The sequence below is a fragment of the Suncus etruscus genome, chromosome 14 (genome assembly GCF_024139225.1).
Source record: "Suncus etruscus isolate mSunEtr1 chromosome 14, mSunEtr1.pri.cur, whole genome shotgun sequence".
NCBI lineage: Eukaryota > Metazoa > Chordata > Mammalia > Eulipotyphla > Soricidae > Suncus > Suncus etruscus.
The window spans coordinates 43,870,449-43,889,662 of record NC_064861.1 but is presented as its reverse complement, the minus strand read 5'-3'; the positions used below and the strand labels follow the sequence as shown (position 1 = coordinate 43,889,662).

Here is a 19,214-nt window from a genome sequence, read left to right as displayed (position 1 = left end):
AAAAACCCGAAAACAAAAACTGAGTCTTGTAAACTGCAATTTGAGAAACTGCATTATCCAAGAGCCAAAAATTATTAAACAATGATAAAAAGGCAAATTTGAAGCAATTAGACCCTAACAAACTCAGTATCTACAATTGCTACTTGAAATTGATTCTACTTGATAGAGCTAGAATATCTGATTTGAAATGATTTTATACCTAACACATCAATTTTTCAAAATTACACATTAAACAAGGAACAGACAAGTTATATATAAAGTATTTATTTTTATGCACATATTTACCTACAAAATTTACAGAAAATAAAACATTGCAGAATATATAGAGTACCCTCGTAAGACTTCTTAGGAGCAGAGGGTTTTATTGCTGCAGTTCAAAGAATAAAATTTTATACATGTGAAAGCCAAAATGAACACATTTCAGTTAGAGAGTAGCTGTCCTGGTGAAAATTTGCTTTGAATTACTTAATTAAAATTTAAAAGGCTGTTCATGAAATAATTTAAGCCTTTTTCAAAATCTAATGAACAGGTAAAAGGCACCTCCAGTTCTTTAAAATATTTACAGCAATCCCAATAGTTTCACTTTAAGGGCTCTTATAGTACACGTGGCTAATATGCATACACAGTATGTCATTAACACTATAAACAGTGACACCTGTGGACTGGTTTGTGGCTCCCAAGTTCCCTTGTGATGCAGGCAGGCAGCAGATACCCATGTGACAAGAGCACCCCTGCCTGTCTACCACAGCATCAAATCCAACGGTCTGAAACAAGGGCTCTAGATCCCTGACAACACACCGTTTATAACTAAGCCTGTATATTCTTCAGAAGCCTTTGGAGTAACCTTAACATTGTTAAAAAAAAATATAAAGTATATTTAGCATTAAATGAAAACAAATGAACTGGAAAATACCACAACAGTGGTTGAAGCTCACTATCTGGTTTAACAAAAATTCTTCCTCTAAACATCTATACTTTCTTAAAACATAATGGAGATGAGTTTTCATCAGTCCGTGCTGTCTGATGTTCTTCCTGCATTGTGATCAAAAGGGGAGTGTGAGATGAAGGCACAGCTACACAGAGCTGGTTTGAAAGAGCTGTGGAAATGCAAGATGTTCCTGAAATACTGGCACAGGAGAACAATCCACAGAACATTTTCCTCTTTACCATTGGCATTGATTTGCTATTTACAGTAGTTTGCAAAAATACATTATAAAAAGTGGATGAGGTTTTGTGTCTAAGTTTAACTTAGTAACATACATACATACATACTTCACCTGCAAAGATCTTTGCAGATCCGAAGTACTAAAGTGACACTAATACTGAAACACAGATCATCAAAGGTACCGAAGCACTGACAATGCAAGTAGACATCAGGATAATCTGGGTAAATATTGCACACTTCTTGTCAATTGTTACGATGACCTTTACATATCCAACTGTGAAAGAAATCCTTTATGGCTTTATTTGCTGTATAACTGAATTTGAAGAAAGGCTGCTTTAGGTCCCACAATGAGTGCAGATTGTCATTGAACATGAGGCCTAGGTTTCAGAATCAGTTTTCCTGTCTGTAAAAAGGAAAAAAAAAGTTTTTCAGTGTACAGGTTCTAATAAATAACACCACACATCTCTGACCCTTAAAGGCATTCACTTTTAGACACCAGGTCAAGATTAAGCAATTAACAACTATTTCTTCAGTGTTTATTTGGGGGGGGGGGGGGGGCTGTACCCAGTGTGTGGTGCTGTGGATCTTCACAGCAGTGTCGCAAGGAATCATGCAGTATTAGGGATCAAACCCAGGGTTCCAACAAGCAAAGCATGACTTCCAATCTTCTGAGCTATAACAGCCCCCCACTTTCATTTTATTTTTTGTTTTTGGGCCACACCCAGCAGTGATCAGAGGTTACTCTTGGCTCTGCACTCAGAAATCGCTCCTGGCAGGCTTGGGGGACCATAGTGGGATAAAGGGGATCAAACCTGGGTCAGTCCCAGGTTGGCTGCGTGCAAGGCAAACGCCCTACCACTGTGCTATCACTCTGGCCCTTCTTTTGTTTGTTTGTTTTTAGGCCACACACAGACAGAGGTCCTCAGGGCTTATTCCTCACGGGCAATGGGTGCCTGGGGTGCCAGCGACTGAAGCCCAATGGGCGCCTGGGGTGCCAGTGACTGAAGCCGGGCTAGCCATGTACCAGGCTATGACTCTGGCCCATCTCAGTGCTTTTAATAACTCTCCTGCACATAGGTTGAGACAAGTTTTTCTGACCATTCCTCATATGTGATGCCGGGTATTCAAACCAGGTTTTCGACCATAGCTTCAAATAAGGCAAGCAGCTTAATCTCTGTACTATCTCTCCAGTCAGGGGAGTATCTTTCTGAAGTTTTTTTTAATCCCTTTAACACAATAATGACAGGTCTATCAGGTGGCTCACACTCAGACAAAATGTGAACACAAATTGTAGCTCCCTTGTCAAATAATACACACCACTCCCATCCCCGCCCTTCAAAGAGAACCAGAGCATGTGGTGGCAAAGAAAATTAAGCTCAAGACCTTACTTTTTGGGGGCCGGAGAGATAGCATGGAGGTAAGGCGTTTGCCTTTCATGAGGAGGTCATCAGTTCGAATCCCGGAGTCCCATATGGTCCCCCCCTCCCCCACCCCGTGCCTGCCAGGAGCAATTCCTGAGCCTGGAGCCAGGAATAACCCCTGAGCACTGCCGGGTGTAACCCAAAAACCACACACAAAAAAAAAACCTTACTTTTTTGGGGAAGATGAGGGTGGTGCTTAGGGATTAATTCTGGCTCTGTGCTGTGCAATCACACCTGGCAGGCTCAGGAGACCATATGAAGTGACAGAGGTTGAACCCAGATTGGCACCCTGTCCTAACTCTGCACCCAGCACCTTTCCCCCAAGAAAGAAACTGTACTTTCTGGCCCCAATACTCTTTTTTGTTTTTGGTCATGCCCGGTGATGCTCAGGGGTTACTGCTGGCTCTGCGCTCAGAAATCACCCCTGGCAGGCTCAGGGGACCATATGGAATGCCAGAAATCGAACCACCATAGGTCCTGGGTCAGCTGTGTGAAGGCAAAAGCCCTACTGCTGTGCTATCTCTCTAGCCCTCTATATTTTTTTTGTTTGTTTGCTTTTGGGCCACACTTGGTGGAAGTCAGGGTTTACTCCTGGTTCTGCACTGAGGGATCACACTGGCAGGCTTGAGGGAACATAAAGAGTGCCAGGAAATAAATCTGATAGTCATATGCAAGGCAAGCCCCCTACCCACTGGGACCTTATGGGATTCCAGGGATTGAACCCAGGTCCATCCCAGGTTGGCCATGTGCAAGACAAATGCCCTATCACTATGCTATTATTCCAGCCCCAACCCTCTATCTTTACATTAAAATTGCTTAGCTTTTATTTTCTTCCACCTACCCTAATATCTTTCTGTTTTTTATTCTAATTTTCTACATTGTATATATTAGTTTTTTATATATAGCAAGGGGACAGAGCTCGTATAGTAAGACATTTGCCTTGCATGTGGCTGACCTGGGTTCGAATCCCTGCATAGCATATTGTTGTCCTGGGCACCTGCTGGGCATGGCCCAAAAACAAACAAACAAAAAGTATTTTAGAATCAATACTATTAGATACCTCTCTATTAATTTTAAGATAGTACTTTATTATTAAAGAAATCTTTTACTTAAGCCAAACCCTTCTGTTCTTCCTTGTTAGATCTAATTAAAACAATACTTACATCATCACAAGACATGTTGTACTCTGCTAATACAGTTCGACATCGAGCAGCTATACTGAATAAATGTGGTCAAAGGAAAATCGATCATTTCAAAGGTAATCATTTCACACAGCTACATTACTGAGAAAGGACTAATTGAGTTCAGAGACTAAAACTCAATCTGTAGGAAAGGATACATTGATGGTGCGACAACTCTCTTGTGTATTCCAGCAAAGAACAAGCCAATGAGAGTGATACAGCTAATGGTGAAAAATGGATGATTCCATAATGAGGTGAAGAAGGACACCTGCAAATGAGTTTGAAATACAAAACTGTTAAAATTTTAGATCATTACTGATCCCCAGCCTCCCAACTTATATACACAGTAATGTAGTATTTTAATTCAAATGTTAAGAATTTGAATTTGTTTTCTATATTGCTATATGTTAAAAAAAAGTATGCTATATCTCATCAACATAGCAAGATAATCCAGCAATTATCTCTTCCATTTATTTCAAATACTTAAATCATTACAAATCCATTCGTACCACCCCAAATCTTCCCAAACATTCGCTTACTACTCCTATTGAGAAATGAGATAAATTCCCGACAGTAGGAACACCTGCATTCTCCCAACATTTGAAACAGCACTTGGGGAGCTGAAGAGAGCAGAGGAATTAAGGCACTTGCCTTGTGCATGGCTAGACTAGGAACCCAGCAGTTTTGGGTGTGGCCCCCAAATAAACACACACCAAATAAAAGTAGCAGTGAGACACTGGTGGAGGGTCCTCAGTATGGTGGTGGCAGGGTGAAATAACAGTATCTTAATATCATAAAAGTCAGCATTCCATGAAGCCCTTTCACAAAACTTATTTTGGCTTTGTATTTTTTTTCTTGGCTACATATGGCAGTGCTCAAGGGATGAAAGGGGGCATCAGGGTTGGACCTAGACTGGTTACATGACAAGTGTCTTAGTCTTTGTACTATCTTGCTGCTCCCCAAAACAAGTGACCTATAAAATAAAACAAATAAAAGAGTAAAACATGTAGAATTAAAGCCCTGGATGGGGCTGGATGGTGGTGGATGGTGATGGAGGGATGAGGCCTTTCTCCTCCAGTCCAGGCCACGTGTCTGCAACTTCCTTTAGCCAGCAGGTCTGAGGTTCAGGATAGTGGTGGGGAGAAAACTCACAGGCTGTCAGGCTTCAGGAACTATCAGCTTTATTCAGGCCCTGGCCAACATGTGTGGCCTATCACACACAGATCCCTATTCAGCCCTGCTTTGTACCTTGTCTCTCAGCCATCTTTCCTCCTGCTCCTACAACCTCCAAAATCTTCTAATCCCTCCCTCCTCTGCCCTTAATGCCAAACCTTTAGTTATCCACCAAAGACCCCTCCCAGAAATGGGGAGGTCTTATTAGCAGGTAAGTTTACAGGAATGGGGGATGGGGTAACAAAAACATACTTGGAAAATATAGATGATTAATAAATACCATAAAAGGGGGTCTGGTAGGATGTTTATCTTGCACGCTGCCAACCCTGGTTCAATCCCTGACATCCCATATGGTCCCCCAAATCTGCCCGTAGTAACCTCTGATTACTGCTGAGTATGGCCCCCAAACCAAAAACATCAACAAAACAAACAAATATTCTGTAAAGGACCAAGGATATAGCTGAGTGGTAAAATCTGTGCTTTTCAAAACAGAGGCCCAAAGTCCCCCCACATTCACTAAACTTAATTTCAAAGTTGAAAAGATCCTTTAGGGGGCCGGAGAGATGGCATGGAGGTAGGGTGTTTGCCTTGCATGCAGAAGGATGATGGTTCAAATCCCGGCATCCCATTATGTTCCCCGAGCCTGCCAGGAGCCATTTCTGAGTGTAGAGCCAGGACTAACCCCTGAGCGCTGCCGGGTGTGACCCAAAAACCAAAAAAAAAACAAACAAAAAAAACAAACAAAAAAAAAAAAACAAAAAAAAACAACCCACCAACCTCTAAGGAGTTTCCACAGGTCAGCTCTATGGGATGTGGCCCACACAGCTGGCACAGCAAATGCTTTGGAGCTAGATTTTAACCAGTCAGTAAGTATCTGCACTTGCCCATGGCTGCTGCCACTCTAGCTCTTGACTTGTCTACTTCCCAGCCTGAGAGCCTTGTCTTGGCTTCTTCCCAGCTAGCCACTGGCTCTGAAGTTTGCAACACCTGCTACAGATACAAGTGCTATTTAAAACTCTTGTCAGATTTGAGGTTATTAAATACTGAAATATAAAGAGTCAACCCTTAGGCTAACAGTTATACTCTCATCTAATTTAGAAAATTTTATTAACTACAGAGTTTTGGGCCTACTTCAAATTACATTTAATTCTGTGTTTTATTAAGATCTCAACTAGCTGAAATCAGCTTATATTTTTTCCCCAATTAGAAGTCAGATTCATTTCCCAAGACAGACCTTTTTCAATCTTCTGTCGGCCTCCTTCACTCTTTCCCTAAAGATGAGTACCAAGTGCAGCCTTTAGATCTGATTTTTATAAATGAACACACAGGAGACTTTCTTATCTACCATAAAGCCCTTCTATTAACATCAAATTCCATCACTAACCTCCCTTGCTTCCTATCTTTTTATATCTCCACTCCAGGAGATAAAGTTAGAAAGACTACAAGCTAGCTATTGGAATTATTATTTATAATGATAACAAAAGCCTTACTACTAGGTTAGAAGTATCACTGGGTGTGGCCCCAAAAAGTGGAAGTAACTGCTTTTCCAGTATAAAATCTGCATTTGAGGGCTGGAGAGAGTGCTAAATAGGTAGGAGAGGTCCAGTTCACTCCCTTCATTTTATGGTTCCTTAAGCAGTGCTTCAAATGCCAAGCCAGGAATGGACCCTGTTCCAGCCAAAAAAGTCTGAGTTTGAAATTAAAACAGTTTGGCAGAGAGGTATCTGAGAAATGCTACCAGCTTTCATCAGTGAGATTATGGGGGACTAGGGAGACACTATAGCGGGTAGTGAAATGGCCTTTTATACAGTTGATCTGGGCTTGATCTTCCTCTGGGCTCCTTTAGGAATGATCCCTGAGCAGAGTAGAGTAAGCCCTGAAAATCTGTGAAATAAAACCCCCAAACCTCTCCCCGGAAGTATAACCACCAACACACACACACACACACACACACACACACACACACACACACACACGCGCGCATGAACCCCACCCCCACCCCCACGCACGCATGAACCCCGCCAGTTAGACATGGCTCTGGTAGAGGGTCAAGTGCACCACACCTTGAGTCTCAGCTGGGTCTCAGCACTGAACCACAAGCCCAAATGGCTGTGCAGCAACAGTGACCCCCAGACCCCTAAGTATTGCTTGGCACTCACCCCCACAAAAGGTAATAGCGTTATGCAATTTGCTGTTGTATTTAGTATAGGGATGTTCTTGAAAGATCTGAGTTTCCTATCTTAAACTTAGGCAAAAAATGTTCTTGAGATTGAACGCTCAGAAAGAAAAAGTCCAGGTCCCCAAAACATGTTTTCTTCACAGACAATAAAGTAACGATAACGTTTTAAGAATATTATTAGGAAGCTCAGACCCTTATTTATAATGTGGTTGCTACTTTACATGGCCTACATATCAGTGACCTGATTTCCTTCCTAATCTTGACCTCACAACCCAATTTTTTGTTTGTTTTTGTGCCACACTTAGCGATGTTCAGAGGTTACTCCTAGCAGGCTAAGGGCACAATATGGGATGCGTGGGATCAAACCTGGTAGGTCTTAGATCAGTTGCATGCAAGGCAAAGGCCCTACTGCTCTGCTATTGTTCTAGTCCCCTCAACCTAATTTTCTTCTAGTATTAACCCTTTTTTTTTTTTTTGGTTTTTGAGCCACACCCGGTGACGCTCAGGGGTTACTCCTGGCTATGCGCTCAGAAGTCGCTCCTGGCTTGGGGGACCATATGGGACACCGGGGGATCGAACCACGGTCCGTCCTAGGTCCGTCCTAGGCTAGCGCAGGCAAGGCAGGCACCTTACCTCTAGCGCCACTGCCCGGCCCCTAGTATTAACACTTTAATTTTGCTGTTTCCCTCTCTCCTCCTCCCTCTCCCTCCCTCCCCTCCCTCCCTCTCTCTCCCTCCCCCCACCCTTCTCTCTCAAAGGCCTTCAGGCAGCAGGCAATGCAAACACCCTAGCACCTACCTATCTCTCTGGCCTCAATTTTGCTGCTTTTCGTTTTTCTTTTTCTTTTGGGCCACACCCGGTGACACTCAGTGGTTCCTCCTGGCTTTGCACTCAGAAATCATTTCTGGCTTGGGGGACCATATGGGGTGCTAGGGGAATCGAACTGTGGTCTGTCCTGGGTCAGCCACATGCAAGGAAACGCCCTACAGCTGTGCCATCGCTCCCTATAATTTTGCTGTTTTATAGATGTTTCCCACATCTATAAAGGAAAGGTATTAACAGAGATAAATTCACAGAAGAAAATATACTTTTGTTAATTTCTTTTCTTTTTTTTTTTTGTTTTGTTTTGTTTTGTTTTGGTTTTTGGGCCACACCCGGCGTTGCTCAGGGGTTACTCCTGGCTGTCTGCTCAGAAATAGCTCCTGGCAGGCACAGGGGACCATATGGGACACCGGGATTCGAACCAACCACCTTTGGTCCTGGATCGGCTGCTTGCAGGGCAAACACCGCTGTGCTATCTCTCCGGGCCCTCTTTTTTGTTTTTTTTTTTTTTTGTTTTTGGGCCACACCCGCCGATGCTCAGGGGTGACTCCTGGCCGTCTGCTCAGAAATAGCTCCTGGCAGGCACAGGGGACCATATGGGACACCAGGATTCGAACCAACCACCTTTGGTCCTGGATCGGCTGCTTGCAAGGCAAACGCAGCTATGCTATCTCTCCAGGCCCTGTTAATTTCTTTAAAGAGAAGCCATAACCAACCACGTTCAGTCATGGGTGGTAAGGACTAAACTGAGGCCATTTACCACATGACCTAATTCCCGGTGAAAATGTTATTTTAGGGGCTAGAGGTAGTATAGTGGATAGGGCGCTTATTTTACACACAACCAACCAGGTTCGACCCCTGGACCCCACTATAGTCTTCCGAGCACCACCAAGAGTAATTCCTGAGTACAAAGCCAACACAAATCCCTGAACACACTTTTTTTTTTTTTTTTTGTGGTTTTTGGGTCACACCTGGCAGCGCTCAGGGGTTACTCCTGGCTCTATGCTCAGAAATAGCTCCTGGCAGGCTCGGGGGACCACATGGGATGCCGGGATTTGAATCACCATCCTTCTGCGTCTAAGGCAAACGCCTAACAGCTGTGCTACCTCTCCGGCTTCCTGAGCACACATTTTGAGCGTGGCTCCTAAACAGAAAAAGGTTGGCATTGGTAGAACCAAGAAAACCAGAAGACAAGATTCACGCTAATAAAAACTACACATAGGCCCAAATGAACTAGAAACAGTTAAGTGATGTTTCCTGTATCTTTTTACTTATAAAAATAGTTAATTTGCAACAAAGTTTTTTTTTTTTACCAACTGAAGCTATATGTATTAATGTAAAAATAAAACAAAACATGATGTATAATTTTTGACTTTAGGGCCATTATACAATGGTGCTCAGGGCTCTGTGCTCAAGGATCACTCCCAGAGAGACTCAAGGAACTCTACAGAGTTATGGAGTGGCGCAAGATATAGAATCCATATTGTGTACGTGCAAAGCAAGTGCCTTAACCTTTGTATTTCTTTGGCAATAATGTAAGGTATTATCACTCCTAATAATATTAACAAGTAACATGTGAATGACATAAAGAACAAGCACTATATTATATTATCTCATATAACTCATTAAAGATTTTAAATGAAACTCTACCTTTTGTGTTTCAGGATCTATTAACCAGTTCCAGGCACCAGTAGCTGTACATACAGATACCACTATAAGAAGCACTGATAAAAAGATAAACAAAGTTAGCAAAGAAATAAGCTTTTTTTTTTTTTTTTTGGTTTTTGGGCCACACCTGGTGGTGCTCAGGGCTTACTCCTGGCTGTCTGCTCAGAAATAGCTCCTGGCAGGTACGGGGGACCATGTGGGACACCAGGATTCGAACCAATCACCTTTGGTCCTGGGTCGGCTGCTTGCAAGGCAAACGCCGCTGTGCTATCTCTCTGGGCCCAAGAAATAAGCTCTTAATGTTTAACAGTACCACCATCAGCTCTGAATAAGTGACAGCACTTTTTAAATGAAAAGTGCAATTGACTCAGGATTGACGAAACTTATGCACACGATCTTTTTTTTTTTTTTTGGTTTTTGGGCCACACCCGGCAGTGCTCAGGGGTCACTCCTGGCTGTCTGCTCAGAAATAGCTCCTGGCCAGCACGGGGGACCATATGGGACACCGGGATTCGAACCAACCACCTTTGGTCCTGGATCGGCTGCTTGCAAGGCAAACGCCGCTGTGCTATCTCTCCGGGCCCTTATGCACACGATCTTAAGGAATCCCCTTAAATTCTATAAACCTACTGTATTTGCTGCTGTATAAGATGACTGGGCATATAAGACGACCCCCTAATTTTGCAGTTAAAACATAGGTTTAGGCCTATATTCGCTGCATCAGACAGAACATTCCTGTGCTGCATGTGTTCCTGTGCTCATAAACCACAGTGAGCCAATCACAACAAGCAAAGGCTCAAAGGTTATACTGTCATAGACTTCCTCTCTGACTCCGGCCAATCTGAGCAGGCTTTTTACAGTGTAGATTCGGGTCCAGAACATTGTCTAATTTGCATGCATAAAAAGCCTGCTTGGATTGGCTGAGCTAGAGAGGCGGTCCGAGCAGCCTTGCAGTGATTGGTGCAGGATCGAGTTGGAAAATTCGTTTTGTGGCAATTTTCAGACAATTTTCGTTTAGCGGGACATACTCGGTGTATAAGACGACCCCCGATTTGGTTGACTTTTTCTTTGTTTCAAAAGTCGTCTTATACGCTGGAAAATATGGTAATTAATTGAGGCCAACACTGTTCTCTCATACTTTAGTCAAAATATATAAAGATTGGGGTTGGAGAGGTGGCGCTAGAGGTAAGGTGTCTGCCTTGCAAGCTCTAGCCAAGGAAGGTCCGTGGTTCAATCACCCGGCGTCCCATATGGTACCCCCAACCAGGGGCAATTTCTGAGGGCTTAGCCAGGAGTAACCCCTGAGCATCAAACGAGTGTGGCCCAAAAAACCAAAAAAAAAAAAAATCTATATATATATATAGATTATTGAAGTTAGGAGCCAGAGTGATATAGTACTGTAGAGGATAGGGTGTTTGCCTTGTATGCGGCTGATCTGGATTTGATACCCAATATCCCAGCTGGTCCTCTAAGCACCCCCAAGAGGACACACCAGGCAGAACAAGGGCCTCCTGCATGTGAGGAGGAATGCTCCTCTTTGAACCACACCCCAGGGTGGAGTGGGGGACACATCGGTAAAGAGTAAGATTCAAAGAACAGAGGCTGGAGAGAGCATGGAGGTAAGGCATCCTTCATGCAGAAGGACGGTGGTTCAAATCCCGGCATCCCATATGGTCCCCTGTGCCTGCCTGAGCATGGAGCCAGGAGTAACAACCCCTGAGCGCTGCTGGGTGTGATCCAAAAACCAAAAAACAAACAAACAAACAAAAAACAAAACAAACAAAAAAAAAAACAGATTCAAAGAACAAAAATAAAAAAACACAAATATCTCATATTCTTAGTATTCTTAGCAATGTGCTTTCAGAAGAGGTAAATAAATGAGAAATAATCTAATTTTAGGTATTTAATAATAGAGAAAAAAATCTTTTTTTTTTTTTTTTTGGGCCACACCCGGCGGTGCTCAGGGGTTACTCCTGGCTGTCTGCTCAGAAATAGCTCCTGGCAGGCACAGGGGACCATATGGGACACCGGGATTCGAACCAACCACCTTAGGTTCTGGATCGGCTGCTTGCAAGGCAAATGCCGCTGTGCTATCTCTCCGGGCCCAGAAAAAAATCTTTTAATTATGTACTAAGCTCAGTGCAGAATTCAACTAGGTGTTTTTTTTTTTTTTTTTTTTTTTTGGTTTTGGGGTCACACCCAGCAGCGCTCAGGGGTTCCTCCTGGCTCTACGCTCAGAAATCACTCCTGGCAGGCTCGGGGGACCATATGGGATGCCAGGATTTGAACCACCATCCTTCTGCATGTGAGGCAAACACCTCACCTCCTTGCTATCTCTCCGGCCCCTCAACTAAATGTTTTATGCATTTCCAATAAGCAATTATTACTAAGGGGCTCTCCTGGCTTTTTTTTTTTTTTTTTTTTTTTTTTTTTTTTTTTTTTTTTTTTTTTTTTTGGTTTTTGGGCCACACCCAGCGGTGCTCAGGGGTTACTCCTGGCTGTCTGCTCAGAAATAACTCCTGGCAGGCACGGGGGACCATATGGGACACCGGGATTCGAACCAACCACCTTTGGTCCTGGATCGGCTGCTTGCAAGGCAAACGCCGCTGTGCTATCTCTCCCGGCCCTCTCCTGGCTTTTTTTAAAGCTAGTGCTCAGGGTTCAGTCCCAGTGACACTCAGTGGATCATGCAGCAAAGATCAAAACATCTCTACATATCTCTCCAACCTCCATTTTTTCCCCTTTTCGCTTGCCTTTGAGCCATACCCACCGATGCTCTGAGGATACTCCTTGAGAGTTTGGAGACCAAATGCGGTTCTAAGTATCAATTTGGGCCACTATTTCTATGACATTTATTATTTTGTTTTAAATAAAGCACAAGTAAATCAAGCCTAGTAACTAGGACTACGTGCACATTGTGATTATTACATTAACCAATCACACATCATTTATGTTTTAAGGGCTGAGACTATGATCTGAAGAAATATTTTATTCTAGTCTTAAAAGTAGAATATCGGGGGCCCGGAGAAATAGCACAGCGGTGCTTGCCTTGCAAGCAGCCGATCCAGGACCAAAGGTGGTTGGTTCGAATCCCGGTGTCCCATATGGTCCCCCGTGCCTGCCAGGAGCTATTTCTGAGCAGACAGCCAGGAGTAAGCCCTGAGCATCGCCGGGTGTGGCCCAAAAACAAAAAAAAAAAAAGTAGAATATCGGGCCCAGAGAGATAGCACAGCGGCGTTTGCCTTGCAAGCAGCCAATCCAGGACCAAAGGTGGTTGGTTTGAATCCCGGTGTCCCATGTGGTCCACTGTGCCTGCCAGGAGCTATTTCTGAGCAGACAGCAAGAAATAACCCCTGAGCACCGCTGGGTGTGGCCCAAAAACAAAACAAAAAAAAAAGTAGAATATCACATAGGGTTTTGTTTTTTTTTTTTGGTTTTTGGGCCACACCCGGCGGTGCTCAGGGCTTACTCCAGGCTGTCTGCTCAGAAATAGCTCCTGGTAGGCATGGGGGACCAGCTGGGACACCGGGATTCGAACCAACCACCTTTGGTCCTGGATCAGCTGCTTGCAAGGCAAACGCTGCTGTGCTATCTCTCCAGGCCCTTCTTTTTGGTTTTTGAGATTATTCCTGGTTGTCTGCTCAGAAATAGCTCCTGGCAGGCACGGGGGACCACATGGGACACCGGGATTCGAACCAACCACCTATGGTCCTGGATCGGCTGCTTGCAAGGCAAACGCCACTGTGCTATTTCTCCGGGCCCCCAAAGAGAGATTTCTGAGCGTAGAGCCAGTAGTAACCTCTGAGGGCTGCCCGGTGTGACCCCCCCCAAAAAAAAACAAACAAAAAATTAAAAAAAAAGAGGAAGCAGAGTGATAGTATGGGGGATTAAAGCACTTGCCTGTACATAATTGACCCTGGTCAACCCCTGACACCCACCTAAATTTCCGTAAGTGATGCAGTAGTTCCAATGGCTAGAGCACATTCGTTGCATGTAGGAGGCAGGCCCAGGTTCAAACTCTGGTACTGCACGGTCCCCTGGGCACTACCAAGCTGGGAGCAACACTGGTGGGTATGGCCCAAAAACCAAATACATGAAAAGCAGTATTAAAACTAAGTTTTACTGGGGTTGGAGAGATAGCATGGAGGTTTTGGTTCAAATCCTGACATCCATATGGTCCCCCGAGGCGTTTGCCTTGCAAGTATCCGACCCAGGACCAAAGGTGGTTGGTTCGAATCGCAGTGTCCCATATGGTCCCCCGTGCCTGCGAGGAGCTATTTCTGAGGAGACAGCCAGGAGTAAATCCTGAGCACCGCTGGGTGTGGGGACCCCCCCCCCCACATAAAGCAAAACAAAAATATAGTAATGGGAGTCTAGTTCAGATACCAAAAGAAACACAATTAATGGTAATTTCATAATCTTTGCAAGTATACATTAGAAATTACCATATTTTTCGTACCACAAGACACACTTCCCCCCCCAAATATGCATCTTATGAAAAATTATGTATTTAAAATAAAAAAAAAAAATCTTATGGAACAAATGCCACCTGGAGATGAAGCCTGAGTGCAGGGGAAGAAGCATCTAAAAACTATATGCGTCTTATGGTGATGTGCGTCTTATAGAGCAAAAAGTATGAAAATTTCCCTGGAACTGGAGAGACATTCTTGCCTTGCACACAGCTACCATTGGTTCGATCCTTGGCATCACATATGGTCTACAGAGCAGGAGTGACCCTACAAAGGCCAGGATAAGCCTTGATTACAGCCTGATGTGATCCCAAAATAAATAAAAATGATTGTCATAATAAAACTAGAGTTTTGGGGGCCGGGAAGGTGGCGCTAGAGGTAAGGTGTCTGCCTTGCAAGCGCTAGCCAAGGAAGGACCGCGGTTCGATCCCCCGGTGTCCCATATGGTCCCCCCCAAGCCAGGGGCGATTTCTGAGTGCATAGCCAGGAGTAACCCCTGAGCGTCAAATGGGTGTGGCCCAAAAACCAAAAAAAAAAACCCAAAAAACTAGAGTTTTGTCCTGTGTTGGCTGCATGCAAGGCAAACGCCTTACTGCTGTGCTATCGTTCCAGCCCCAACTTCAATAGTAGCTTTATACAAATAAAATTTTATGATAGATTAGTATGGACCAGCGCAATAGTACAACAGATAGGGTGCATGCCTTGCACTTGGCCGATCCAGGTTTTATTACCAGCATCACATATGTGGTCTGATCTCCACATCTTCAGATATGGTCTTAAAAGGAAGGGTGGGCAGAGGAAGGAAGGCAGGCCTGGAGAGATAGCACAGTGGTAGGGTGTCTGCCTTGCACGTAGCCGATTCAGAATGGTTGGTAGTTCAAATCCCAGCATCCCATATGGTCCCCCGTGCCTGGCAGGAGCGATTTCTTTTTTTTTGGTTTTTAGGTCACACCCAGCGGTGCTCAAGGGTTACTCCTGGCTCCGTGCTCAGGTTCAGAACTCGCTCCTGGCAGACTCAGGGGACCATATGGAATGCTGGGATTTGAACTGGGGTCCGTCCTGTTTTGGCTGCATGCAAGCCAAACGCCTTACTGCTATGCTATTGCTCTGACCCCACCAGGAGCGATTTCTGAACGAAGAGCCAGAAGTAACCCGAGCACCACCGGGTTTTTAAAAAAAACAAAACAAAAAACAAAACAACAACAACAAAGAGAAGGTATATTTTGTACCTATAAAGAAGGTCTACTTTATAGTTCATTTTATAATTTTTTTGAGTTTGTGTTTTGGGCTACCTAATAGTAATTAAGTTTACTCCTGGCTCTGTATTCTGAGATCACTCCTGACAGGGTGTGTGTGTTTGGGGGGGACACAGGCCATTATGTAGTTCCAGGTATAGAACCTGGGATGGAAGCATGCAAAGCAAGTATGTTACTTGCTAAACAACTCTCTGGTTCTATAGTTTACAAAGTTAAGTAAACTAAAAAAAAAAAAAAAAAAAATCAACAAAAGGGAAAAATAAATTTTTTTTTTCAGTTTTTGGGCCACACCCGGTGATGCTCAGGGGTTACTCCTGGCTATGTGCTCAAAAATTGCTCTTGGCTGAGAAACCACATGGGACGCCGGGGAATTGAACCGCAGTCTGTCCTAGACTAGCGCTTGCAAGGCAAATGTCCTACTGCTTGCGCCACTGCTCCGGTCCCAACAAAAGGAAATTTATTGTTGAGTACAGCAAACATTTATTTTTAGGTAGGAAAACTTGTTTTTTTGGGGGCTACTCTTCCAAGTCCTAAGCTTGGTAGTGACCCCTAGTGGTGCTTGTGGTATATAGTGCTGCGGCTGGAACCCTGCTTGGAGGTACACAAGGGAAATGTCTTATTTCCGGTTTAAATCCCTAGATAGCCACACTTTGTATAAGATGACACCTAGCTATTAACCCAAAACAAAGGCAGTCCCCCAACTTCCTTTTTCCTTTTCTTTCTTTTTTTTAAAGGCATCTTTTTTTTTTTAATTTTTATTTTGATCATAGTGGTTTACATAGTGTTGACAATAATATTTTAGGTGCATATTTACCTTTTCTTTCTTTCTTTCTTTTTTTGTTTTTTGGGTCACACCTGGTGGTGCTCATGGGTTGGTTGCTCCAGGCTCTGCACTCAGAAATTGCTCCTGTCAGGCTCAGGGGATCATATGGAATGCTGAGATTTGAACCACTGTCTGTCCTGGAAACACTCTACTGCTGTGCCATCTTTTTTTACCTAGCCCTTTGATATGTAAAGGACACTCTACCCTCCACCCTTGAAAAGTAAGTCTAGTTTGGCAGGGCACAGAAATACCAGGAGATGGAGAGGCAAACTGACTCCATGACTTTCTCCTGACTGGCTTGGTTTATTAATTCTTCAGACCTGTCCACCTGGGAGTAGAAATACATTTGTACACTGATTTCACAACTCTAGGGATTTATTTTATAACTTTGTACACGAAAGTAAACTGATTGTTTTTCCATTAAAAATAGTTTCAGAACTTACTTCTCCAACGTCCAGTGGCAGGTTGCAAGCAATGAATATATTCAGTGAGTCTCCTCTCGAAAGCTTTAAGATCTAGGTATAAAATTTTAGTAATTCATGTTAGAACTCTTACTAGTTCAAATCTTTTGAGACAAAATTCTAGCTTTCTTTTCTTTTTTTTTTTGGTTTTGGTTTTTGGGTCAGACCTGGCACTGCTCAGGGGGTTACTCCTGGCTCTATGCTCAGAAATCGCCCCTGGTAGGCACAGGGGACCATATGGGATGCCGGGATTCGAACCACCGTCCTTCTGCATAAAAGGCAAACGCCTTACCTCCATGCTATTTCTCCAGCTCCCAGAACTTCAGTTCTTACAGACTTATAAGGGCTGCACTATCTAATCAGGGCCTTAACACACACACAGAGTTTCTTGGGGCCAGTGATATAGTAGAGCAGGTAGGTGCTTGTCTTGCATGAGGCAAAGCTGGACTGGATTCCTTGCACCATGTAAGGTTCATGAGGCCTCCAGACAGTGGACATAGATGAATGTGGACCGAAAGCAAAATTAAAACAAATAAAAAAACCCAATATGTATTTTTTTACTTCCAATTTCACATGTAAAGAAAATGACTGGCTCCCTTTTAGAAACTGCTTTTCTGGGGCCGGAGAGATAGCATGGAGGTAAGGCGTTTGCCTTTCATGAGAAGGTCAGTGGTTTGAATCCCGGCATCCCATATGGTCCCCTGAGCCTGCTAGGAGCGATTTCTGAGCATAGAGCCAGGAGAAACCCCTGAGTGCTGCCAGGTGTGAGACAAAAACCAAAAAAAAAAAAAAAAAAGAAACTGCTTTTCTTTACTTGGGGAGAGTGGGGTGGGAGGTGTTACTGGCCCACAACCCAGCAGTGTTATGAGATTACTCATGTAAGGCTTGGGAGTGCCATCCGGTGCTGGGGAGCCACCCAGGTCAGCCGCCCTACCTGCTGTACTTACTCTAGTTCCTAAAAGTTTTTTTTTTTTTTTTTTTTTTTTATCACACCCGGCAGTGCTCAGGAGTTCCTCCTGGCTCTATGCTCAGAAATCGCTCCTGGCAGGGTCAGGGGACCATATGGGACGCCAGGATTCGAACCACCGTCTATCCTGGTTCTGCTGCATGCAAGGCAAACGCCCTACCTCCTTGCTATCTCTCCGGTCCCCAGTCCCTAAAAGTTTTAAGACTATATGTGGAAGAATGAGTGGGAAATGTGGCAGTGCATGCACGAGAAGTAGGCTCGATCCTCCGCACTGAAGTAGCATAGCAACACCAAACATTCAAATAAAACTCGTGTAAAATAAGCAGCAACACTCAGCTGGCGCCAAAAGCTGACATTGGGATAGTTGCAACAAAAACGGGCCAAAAACCAAGTTCTACTTCTGCCCAAACCAGACATTCTCTGTGAACAGAACAGAACGTCTCCAGGGCCTATCAGGATCCGATAAGCCAACTCCAAGTTGCAATCGCGTTCAAGGACTCCGCTGACCGTCTAGCAAGACTCGGACTCTGACAACAGCTGGGTGTGGACGAACTCTGCCGTCTCCTGCCTTGGGTTCCAGGGGACGGTGACAACCGGGGGGCGTCCAGGACTGGCGCTTCTGCAACTTTCCAAGGAACAACCATCCCCAGCAGTAGCCAGAAAGGGTAAGATAACTGGGGAACCACCACCCCGGGGCTATGACAAAAAAGACAAGGCCAAAGGCATGCAACCAAATGCAAACAGAGCATGCAACCAAATGTTTGATGATTGAAAACAAAAATAAAAGTTGCTCAAGTGAGTTCTTTCGGCTGGGCTGGCTGAATGGGAGCACCGATCTAAAGCTCCCCAAGCCTGCAGAGGCCACGAGTGCACCGGAACCGGGGTCCTGCCCAGGTAGGGAACCCCTGGCCAGGGGCTACGAGCCCCCCACTGCACCCCCAACATCTGGCCGCCCCAGTCCACCCTGCGCGGCCTCCTCCGGCCCGGGCTGGGGCTGGGCGACTCCATCGCGTCCTCAGTCCCCAGCGGCTTCCGGGAGGACCCCCGGAACGCGCCCCGGCCGCGCGGGAACCCCATCTTTACCTTCTGCCTGCTCCAGCGAGTTCATGTCGGGCGGCAGCTCCGGTCACCGCCGCGGCCCCGTCCGCATCTCAGCTCCAGGTCCCCCGCCCGGCCCGCAGCGCCAACTCCCACTCCGGCCGCTCCGCTCTAGCCCGCCCCGGAGCTCCGCCCCTTTTCTAGATAGCCAACGCTCATTGGGCGCCTCTGAATGACCCCGCCACTAAGAGCCTTTTCTATTGGTGAATGCCGGCGCTGGCCTCGGGGCCCTGTGTTGGACGGTCAGCCGGAGGGGCCAAGAATCGCCGGAGGCCGGGGTGGCGTGACGCGGGCTCCCCCTCCTGCCCCGGGGAGGAACTGCAACCCGAACCAGCCCATTCAATGTTCATTCGTCAATTGCTTGCTAGTTTGTTTCCGGCGTGCTTCTCGGAGTCTTGGAATATTTCTCGAGCGCCCCGATCTTTCCGGCTGTGCACCTAACTTTAGGAGGGACGCAGGGGTCATCAGCTAGGACGCAAGGGGAAGCAGGTAGGTGCAAAGCTGACTACAACGCTAAAGAGTGGAGTTCTC

At 45.0% G+C, this 19,214-nt stretch overlaps 1 protein-coding gene across 1 annotated transcript; it reads right to left on the bottom strand.

Annotated features, from left to right (window-relative positions):
* Window positions 1-248: 248 nt before the first annotated feature.
* CNEP1R1 (CTD nuclear envelope phosphatase 1 regulatory subunit 1) lies at window positions 249-18,762 on the bottom strand. Its single transcript, XM_049786094.1, has 6 exons — window positions 18,669-18,762; window positions 16,601-16,672; window positions 9,592-9,665; window positions 3,926-4,035; window positions 3,750-3,804; window positions 249-1,568 (listed from the first exon to the last, which is right to left on the bottom strand). Exons 1-6 carry the CDS (start codon window positions 18,691-18,693, stop codon window positions 1,527-1,529), a joined length of 378 nt encoding a protein of 125 aa, XP_049642051.1. The 5' UTR covers window positions 18,694-18,762; the 3' UTR covers window positions 249-1,526.
* Window positions 18,763-19,214: the final 452 nt, after the last annotated feature.

What these genes read in the sequence shown, in the direction of transcription:
- CNEP1R1 (XM_049786094.1), bottom strand. Translation starts at nt 18,693, where the DNA reads ATGAACTCGCTGGAGCAGGCAGAAG. An exon ending in TAGATCCTGAAACACAAAAG is followed by an intron (nt 4,036 to 9,591) that starts GTAGAGTTTCAT and finishes ACTCATTTGCAG; the next exon opens with GTGTCCTTCTTCACCTCATT. An exon ending in ACAACATGTCTTGTGATGAT is followed by an intron (nt 1,569 to 3,749) that starts GTAAGTATTGTT and finishes TCCTTTTTACAG; the next exon opens with ACAGGAAAACTGATTCTGAA.